The 9,804-nt window shown below is 44.4% G+C and overlaps 1 protein-coding gene across 11 annotated transcripts in view; it reads left to right on the top strand.

Moving 5' to 3' along the window:
• The first annotated feature begins 1,812 nt into the window (after positions 1-1,812).
• The window catches only part of LOC102262868 (zinc finger protein 883), a 61,470-nt gene continuing 53,478 nt past the window's right edge, over positions 1,813-9,804 (top strand). For 9 of the 11 annotated variants that reach the window (XM_014536821.1, XM_014536819.1, XM_014536820.1 and 6 more), the window contains exons 1-2: positions 1,813-2,630; positions 3,916-4,042. In XM_014536821.1, coding sequence (XP_014392307.1) covers positions 2,436-2,630; positions 3,916-4,042 — 322 coding nt within the window. In that variant the 5' untranslated portion in view covers positions 1,813-2,435. The remainder of the gene's footprint in view (positions 2,631-3,915; positions 4,043-9,804) is intronic. The other 2 variants (XM_014536822.1, XM_014536823.1) reach the window with 1 other exon arrangement.

Raw genomic sequence — 9,804 nt, 5'->3', positions numbered from 1 at the left:
ATTTATTTATTTATTTATTTTTTTATTGATTTCAGAGGGCAGGAGAGGCAAAGAGATAGAAACATCAGTAATGAGAGAGAATCAACCATCGGCTATCTCCTGCACGCCCCCTACTGGGGATTGAGTCCACAACTGGCCTGTGGGCTTGATTAGACTGGAAACCTGGATCCTTCAGTCCACAGGACAACACCCTATCCACTGAGCCAAACTAGATGGTGTTTCTCTGTTGTCTCCCTTCCCAAACCATCTATTGCGCTGAGGGCAATCACAGTGACTAATGGGACTGTGATGAGAGAGCAGCCAGCCCTGGCATTAGGGCCTGGTGTCCACACTAAACTGGGGAGCCCTGGAGGAGGTTGAGGGTGGGGAAGGTGTGTAAAGAGAAGGATGGCAAGTGTCTCAATTCTGACAGGTTGGCGTGACCATTGAGGACATTACCCTGTACTTCTCCAGGGAGGAATGGAGCCTCCTTGATAAAGATCAGAGATGTCTGTACCTGAATATGATGCTAGAGAACTTTGAACTTATATCCTCCCTGGGTAAGAACCTCACTCTGGCTGGTTTCTGGGACTGGGCTTTGCATTTCCTATGCCCCATCACCTCCAGGGGGTGCTCTGTCCTCACTTGTGGACTGTATACATTGCATGATTTTTCCAGTTTTCTGGGTAGTTGCTGTGGTTGGCAGGGTTGGTTTGATTGCTCTGCTCCCTTCTGCCCCTTTATTCACAACACCCGCTGTACTGAACTCATAGGGAAGGGTTTGTGGTTGGTTGTGTGGCGAGGAGCCAAATGGATTCCACTTGAGTATTGACCAAAGCATATGCTTTACTGCTGTTCTTGATTTGTATGTATTTGTTTTGAAAGTAGTCTCTACATCCTTATCCTATTTTTTAAAAATATATTTTATTGATTTTTTACAGAGAGGAAGGGGGAGGGATAGAGAGTTAGAAGCATTGCTGAGAGAGAAACATCGATCAGTTGCCTCCTGCACACCCCCTACTGGGGATGTGCCCGCAGCCAAGGTACATGCCCTTGACAGGAATCGAACCCGGGACCCTTCAGTCTGCAGGCCGACGCTCTATCCACTGAGCCAAACCGGTCAGGGCCCTTATCCTATTTTTAACCATGTTATTTGGCTAATGAGTCTTTTGAATACTTTTTCTAGTTCATAATAAGGTATATTTTTTTTGCATTTGCTTAATTGTGCTTCCCGAATATTGCATTTTTGTTTTATTTACAAATTCCATGTTTTTGGCAACTGTTCATTCAAGAAGCCTAGTGTAGCTATTTTTCCAGCAGGCTCAGATGCTGCTTACCAGTGTTTTCTGATAAAGTGTTTTTAAGTGTTTTTTGAGAGCTTTCTCGTTGCTTTCAGAGAACAGAAGAAAATGCTCAAGTCTCAGGTGACTGTGTGTGTGTGTGTGTTTAATCCTCTAAAGATTTTTTTTTTAACTTTCTCCTGCCTTCCCTCAGAGATTCAGCCTGTAATTCATGTCTCTGATGTCCTCAACATGTTCTCTATTGTTTGCAATAGATGAATAATTAGAGCCAGTGGCATTGTCCCCATTGTTCCCTTCCCCCTGGCCCTAGGTCAGCCGTGGGCAAACTACGGCCCGCGGGCCGGATCCGGCCTGGTTGGAATGAATAAAACTAAAAAAAAAAAAGCCCGTACCCTTTTATGTAATGATGTTTACTTTGAATTTATATTAGTTCACACAAACACTCCATCCATGCTTTTGTTCCGGCCCTCTGGTCCAGTTTAAGAACCCATTGTGGCCCTCGAGTCAAAAAGTTTGCCCACCCCTGCTCTAGCCTCACTGCAGCCCAGGCAGAGCTGACACTGCTGATGGCATCAGAAGCAGATGCTCTGAAGTATTAGTGTCTGTTTTGTGACATTAACTTTGCTTAGTGGATTCAATGGAGGCAACATAGTTCTTGTTAGAAAGGAGCAATGTTCCCCAGCAACATAAGGCCTGAAGGAGACAAATGCCTAATGGCCTGAATGAAGAAAAAAAATGCCTCTTATTCTGAAAGAGCTGGTCCTGAAGAAAGATATGCAAAACCAGCAGCTAAAGGAAGCCTCACAGGTGCCCAGGAAACAAACTTGCCCTATAAATCACATCCGCTGAAGGTGCTGGAGGACACTTAGTATACTTGGTGTGTACTGAGCTATATGCCCCCCAATCCAGTCCTGGATTGAGCTGTGGAAATACAGGATCCTGGACTTGGAGCGTAGGAACTACATTACCCAGAAGGCCGGGCGTGGAATGACAACGGGATGAGCCAATGGAGGCTCAGGAAAGGCGTTTCCGCTTGGCCACTTGTGTAGGGCGGGACGGGTAGGCCTCCTGGCGGGGTTTTGTCTTCTCTCAGTTTTATTCTCAGGCGGTCAGGAGTTCCTGGTCGCAGAGTCCCGTGGAGAAGGCTGGAGAGTGATGCTCCCCGCCTCACAGCCCGTGGTGGGAGCCTGCAGGGGCGCGCACAGCTCACATGTGGGATTGAAGCTCCCAGTCGCTATCAGGGCCGGGCCAGGGACCGCCATTCCCGCAGCGGCCTCTTCTCCGGGGGCTCAGGCCCCGCTCTGCCCACAGAGTCCAATGGCGGCGCCCGAGCTGAGTTGCAGGCCTGAGGTGAGTGCGTGTCCCTTCGGGTCCTCATCGCCTCCTCACACCCAACAGGACAGCCCGGGTGCGGGCGCCTGTCACGTCCTGCAGCTCAGGCCCGCGTGGAGGACCGTGAGGAAGGTGGAGGGGAGAGAGGAGTGTTGTGGCTTCTGAGGACACAGCAAGTGCAGGGCAGAGAGGACGGGGGTGACTCGCACCTGAGGTTCCCTGAGGATGTGGGTGGTTAGTATTGAGCCAAAAATCGGAGACGGGCAGGGAGGACTTCAGAGCCGCATGCCCTGCCTTCCCCAGGCTGTGGGGTCCAACAGGAAACTGGGGTTGTGCCAGATCCTTCTGGAACCTCTCAAGCTTTCTCTGGATGCCATGTGCCAAAGGTGGAGGGGAGAGAGGAGTGTTGTGGCTTCTGAGGACACAGCAAGTGCAGGGCAGAGAGGACGGGGGTGACTCGCACCTGAGGTTCCCTGAGGATGTGGGCTGTGAGTATTGAGTCAAAAATCGGAGACGGGAAGGGAGGACTTCTGAGCCGCATGCCCTGCCTTCCCCAGGCTGTGGGGTCCAACAGGAAACTGGGGTTGTGCCAGATCCTTCTGGAACCTCTCAAGCTTTCTCTGGATGCCATGTGCCAAGTTCATGGGTGAGTGCAGAGAGGTCCTGTGCTGTGGAACAGGGAGGTGGCAGAGCTGAGGGAGTGAACCTGGGGTCTGAGATGGGAAGGAGGTAGACATTACCCAGTGGTGTGCACATCTGGAGGAAGTGTGAGCTGATGGTCCCGGGGACCCGGTGTGAGGATTAAAGGGTGAAGCATAAGCCCAGGTTTGTCTTTGTCCTGGAGGCAGGATCTAGGAGACTGCAGTGGTGTTGCTTGGCAGGAAGGCTGGGGCCCTGCAGGCATGGCCCAGAGCTGCCTTAGATGATGTTTCTCTGCTGTCCCCCTTCCCAACCCAGCTGCTCTGCTGAGGGCCATCACAACGCTTGGCTTTGTCTTGGAGGCAGGATCTAGGAGACTGCAGTGGTGTTGCTTGGCAGGAAGGCTGGGGCCCTGCAGGCATGGCCCAGAGCTTAGATGATGTTTCTCTGCTGTCCCCCTTCCCAACACAGCTGCTCTGCTGAGGGCAATATCAGTGACTAATGGGACTGTGATGAGAGAGCAGCCTGCACTGGCATTAGGGCCTGGTGTCCACACTAAATTGGGGTGCCATGGAGGAGGTTGAGGGTGGGGATGATGAGTAAGGAGTAGGATTACTGGTTCTCAGAGAGACAGCTCTGATTTCATTTGTCTCCATTCTGACAGGTTGGTGTGACCTTTGAGGACATTGCCCTGTACTTCTCCAGGGAGGAATGGAGCCTCCTTGATGAGAGTCAGAGACAGCTGTACCTGAATGTGATGCTGGAGAACTTTGAACTTATATCCTCCCTGGGTAAGACCCCCACTCTGGCTGGTTCTGGAGACTTGGCTTTGCATGTCCTCATCCCCCCCTCACCTCTAGGAGTACTCTGTCCTCACCTGTGGACTGTATACATTGCTTGATTTTTCCACTTTTCCGGGCAGTTGCTGTGGTTGGCAGGCTGGGTTTGTTTGTACTGCTCTATTCTAACCCTTTAGTCCATCGGTTCTCAACCTGTGGGTTGCGACCCCTTTGGGGGTCCAACGACCCTTTCACAGGGATCGCCTAAGACCATCCTGCATATCAGATATTTACATTACGATTCATAACAGTAGCTACATTACAGTTATGAAGTAGCAACGAAAATAATTTTATGGTTGGGTCACAACATGAGGAACTGTATTTAAAGGGCCAGAAGGTTGAGAACCACTGCTTTAGTCACAAAACCTGCTGTGGTAAACTCTTAGGGAAGGATTGTGGTTGGTAGTGTGTCAGGGGGCCAAATGGATTCCACCTTGACTAGTGAGTTAAAGCATTTTTTTAATATTCCTGATGGTCATTTGTACTTATTTTTATTTATTATTATTATTTTTTTTATTGATTTTTTACAGAGAGGAAGGGAGAGGGAGAGGGAGAGAACTAGAAACATCAATGAGAGAGAAATATCAATCAGCTACCTCCTGCACACTCCCTACTGGGTTATGTTCCCGCAACCAAGGTAGATGCCCTTGACTGGAATCAAACCTGGGACCCTTGAGTCCGCAGGCCGACGCTCGATCCACTGAGCCAAACCGGTCAGGGCTGTACGTATTTTTTTGAAAATTGTCTCTACAGCCCTAGTCCTAATTGTAACAATATTTTTTTGGCTAATGAGTCTTTTGAATTCCTTTTCCAGTTTATATATTAAGGCATATGACTTTTAGCATTTGCTTAGTTGTTCTTCCCAAATATTGCATTCTTATTTTATTTACAAATTCCATGTTTTGGTGAACTCTTCATTCAGGAAATCTAGTGTGGCTATTTTTAAGGCAGGCTCAGATGTTGGTTACCAGTGTTTACTGATAAAGTATTTTTTTTAAATATATTTTATTGATTTTTTTACAGAGAGGAAGGGAGAGGGATAGAGAGTTAGAAACATCGATGAGAGAGAAACATCAATCAGCTGCCTCCTGCACACCCTTTACCAGGGATGTGCCCGCAACCAAGGTACATACCCCTGATCGGAATCGAACCTGGGACCCTTGAGTCCGCAGGCTGATGCTCTATCTACTGAGCCAAACCAGTTAGGGCCTGATAAAGTATTTTTAAGGAATTTATTTAGAGTTTTTTCAGTAAAACCATTGTGTTCTTCATAGCCTTCATTATAGTGTTAACATGACATGACCTTCCTTCTATACCTGGATATTAGCTCATTTATTTATTTATTTATTTATTATGTTTTAAGTCTCACCTGAGGATATTTTGCTATTGAGTTTTAGAGAGAGATAAAGAGAGGAAAAGGCAGAGAAATATAGATGTGGAGAGCGACAGGTCGATCGGTTGCCTCCTGCACCCGCCCTGACCAGATTTGGGCGGGGGGAGCCTGCAGCCAAGGTACATGCTGTGGACCTGCATCAATCCTGGAACCCTAAGGGCCGCAGGCTGACGCTTTATCCACTGAGGCTGACCGTCCGGGGCTGATATTTGCTTTACTGAGCTGATCTGAGTCAAATCACAATATCTTCCATAAGTTCACCTGATTTGCAAGTATGGTCTCCCATCGTCCTGGAGATTGCCTTTTCATTTCATTGTGTTAATTGCTATTGTGCTGAGAAGTAGCTCTTTCCTTTGTTGTAGCCTGGACTGCTGGTTTTACTTTTCTGCCTGGAGGTTGGTATCACATCTCAAAAAATCTTGTCCAAAACACATCTCCAAAGTGTTTTCTCTGGGTTGTCTTGAAGGATTTTTAGGTATTAAGAGAGGAATGTAATGGTTTCATGCAGTCTGAGTTAATTTTTATCAGTGGTGTTTAGTTTTGTTGTTTTACATGTAAATATCCATTTTCTCAGCACCATTCATTGAAGAAACTATCCTTTTCTACTTAACCTGTCTTGTGGTTTAGGTCAAAGATTACCTGGACCTATGTGCCTGAGTTTATTCCTGTGTTTATGTTCTTTGCTATTGGTGTGTGTTTCTGGGTGTATTTCAGTAACACACTGTTTGGTGGCTTTGGCTCTGTGATAGATTGAAGGCAGGAAGTGTGATGCCACCAGGTCCGTTGCTCAAGGTGACTTTTGCTATTTGAAGTCTCTTGAGGTTTCAGACATTGGAATTCTCATCCAGATTGCATTTAATCTGGGGATTGCTTTGGCTAGTAGGGACATTTTAAAGATATTCCATTTTCAAATTCAAGAACACGGGATGTTTTGCCCTGGCCGGTTTGGCTCAGTGGATAGAGCGACAGCCTGCAGACTGATGGGTCCGGGTTTGGATTCTGGTCAGGGGCACATGCCCGGGTTGCGAGCTCAATCCCCAGGGTGGGCGTGTGAGAGGCGGCCGATCAGTGAGTCTCTTTCATCATTGATCTTTCTATTTCTCCCTCTTCCTTCCTCTCTAAAATCAATAAGAAAATATTTATTAAAAAAAAAAGAACACGGATTATCTTTCCACTTTTTTGTGTTTTCTTCCATTTCTTTTTTATTTTTATTTTTAAATATATTTTATTGATTTTTTACAGAGAGGAAGGGAGAGGGATAGTTAGAAACATCGATGAGAGAGAAACATCGATCAGCTGCTCCTGCATGCCCCCTACTGGAGATGTGCCCGCAACCAAGGTACATGCCCTTGACCAGAATCCAACCTGGGACCCTTCAGTCCGCAGGCCAACGCTCTATCCACTGAGCAAAACCGGTTAGGGCTTCCATTTCTTTCATCACTGTAGTCTAGTGTTCAATGTACAGATCTTTCACCTTTGTGGTTGAATTTATTTCTCAGTATTTTATTTATTTTAATGCTATTGTCTACTTTCTTCATTTGTTTTTAAAAAAATGTTTTTGTTCATTTTTCAGAGAGAGAGAAATGGAGAGGGAGAGAGTGAAACATCCAGTTCAGATACAACTATGAGCTGCCTCCTGGACCCCCCCCCCTCCCCCCCTTACTGGGATTCTTGCCTACAATCTGGGCATATGCCCTGACCTGGAATAGAACTGGTGTCCTCTCAGTTCATGGGAAGATGCTCAACCAACCAAACCATACTGACCAGGGCCTTTCTTCATTTGTTTATCAAAGAATTCATTGTTAGTGTTCAGAAATGGAACTAATCATGCTCGCTTCAGCAGCACATATACTAGAAATGGAACTAATGTTTGTATGTTGATGTTTTATCCTGTAACTTTTCTGAATTTATTTTTTAATATTTATGTATTGCTCTTAGAGTGAGAGAGAGATATTGCTCTGCTCTTCCACCCATCTCTGTATCATTGGCTGCCCCCAGCTTGTACCCTGATGGAAAATCCAACCCACTTCCTTGGTGTATCAGATCTACACTCTCCCAAACTGAGCCACCCAGCTAGGGCTCTGAATTTTTTAAATTAATTTTAGAAGTTTATAGTGAGTTCTTTACAATTGATTTTAGAGAGAGGAGGGGAGAGGAATAGAGAGTTAGAAACAATGAGGATGAGAGAGAATTATTGATTAGCTGCCTGCTGTATGCCCCCTACTGGGGATTGAACCCACTACTGGCATTTGCCCTGACCCAGAATTGAACTGTGACCTCCTGGTTCATAGGTTGACACTTGGGCTTTCTTTCTTTCTTTTTTAATTCTCATCTTTTTAGTTTTCATTTCAAAGAGCTTTACAAATTTGACCACCAATTTCATTCTTCAAATTTAAATTCTCTTACTCTATTTTTCTGAAGAAAATCTGCTCTTAAAGAGTATAAAATTATACTGAACAGGACTACATTGGGTAAATGAAAATAGTTTATTTATTTATTTTTAAAAATATATTTTATTGGTTTTTACAGAGAGGAAGGAAGAGTGATAGAGAGTTAGAAATATCAATGAGAGAGAAACATCGATCAGCTGCCTCTTGCACCACCCCTATCGGGCATTGAGCCCGCAACCAAGGTACATGCCCTTGACTGGAATCGAACTCAGGACCTTTTATTCCACAGCCCGACGCTCTATCCACAGAGCCAAACCAGTTAGGGCAAAAATAGTTTTTTTAAATGAATGTTATATGCAATAAACATTGATATTTCAAGAAAAACTATTCTAAATATAATATTACATGCAATAAAAATTAATATTTCAAGGAAAACAGGATTTTAAGTGTAATAATATTACTAAAACTGTACTAACATAGTATAATATCACAAAAGTTGTAGGAAAGATTAAAAATCTGCAAATAACAAGATTACTCCTATTATATTCTAAAATGTTTTTTTCCTCTGGCTCTATTTTGGCTCATCAGTTTATGTTGTTCATTATATTTCACATATGAGTGAGATCATGTGATATTTATCTTTATCCAACTGGCTTATTTCACTTAGCATAATGCTCTCCAGTGCATCCATGCTATTGCAAATGGTACGCATTCCTTCTTTTTTACAGCAGCGTAGTATTCCATTGTGTAGATGTACCACAGTTTTCTAATCCACTCATCTGCTGGGGAGCATTTAGGCTGTTTCCAAATCTTAGCTATTGTAATTATGCTGCAGAGAACATAGGGGTGCATATATCCTTTCTGATTGGTGTTTCTGATTTCTTGGGATATATTCCTAGAAGTGGGATTACTGGCTCAAATGGGAGCTCCATTTTTAATTTTTTGAGGAAACTCCATACTGTTCTCCACAGTGGCTGCACCAGTCTACATTCCTACCAGCAGTGCACAAGGGTTCCTTTTTCTCCACATCCTCGCCAGCACTTGTAGTTTATTGATTTGTTGATGACTGGTATTCTGACAGGTGTGAGATAGTACCTCATTGTTTTGATTTGCGTCTCTCGGATGATTAGTGACTTTGAGCATGTTTTCTTATGTCTCTTGGCCTTCTGTAGGTCCTCTTTCGAAAAGTGTCTATTTAGGTCCTTTGCCTACAGACTGATAGGATTCCGACTTGAATTACCCGCTCCAGCGATTCTCAACCTGTGGGTCGTGACCTCCCAAAATACATCCTGCATATCAGATATTTACATTACGATTCATAACAGTAGCAAAATTACAGTTATGAAGTAGCAATGAAAATAATTTTATGGTTGGGGGTCACCACAACATGAGGAACTGTATTAATGTAGGAATACATCACTCTAAAATTTCCTCTCAGAATTGCATTTCCTGCCTTTTTACATAAGCTTTGGTAGATTGTGCTTGTATTCACTTTGCCTCTTTAGTTTTTGAGTTCTCTTTTCAGTTTTTTCTTTCACCCACTCATTCTTCAGGACTGTGTTTAATTTGAACATACTTGTGAATTTTCCAGCTTTATTGAAACTAAAACTGATTTCAAGTTTCATACATTGTTACTAGATAAGGTACTTGATGTGATTTCTTCTCAAACTTTGAGACTAATTTTTTGACTTAACATATGATCTACTTAGAGAATGTCTCATGTGTGCTTGACAAGAATGCATCTCCTGCTGCACTTGGATGGGATGTTCTGTATATATTTCTTAGTTCTGTTTTCTCTAGAGCAGCGGTTCTCAACCTGTGGGTCCCGACCCCTTTGGGGGTCCAACGACCCTTTCACAGGGGTTGCCTAAGACCATCTGCATATCAGATGTTTACATTATGGTTCATAACAGTAGCAAAATTACAGTTAT

The sequence above is a fragment of the Myotis brandtii genome, unplaced genomic scaffold, assembly GCF_000412655.1.
Source record: "Myotis brandtii unplaced genomic scaffold, ASM41265v1 scaffold1656, whole genome shotgun sequence".
Classification (NCBI taxonomy): domain Eukaryota; kingdom Metazoa; phylum Chordata; class Mammalia; order Chiroptera; family Vespertilionidae; genus Myotis; species Myotis brandtii.
This window is presented reverse-complemented; position numbering and strand designations above follow the sequence as displayed.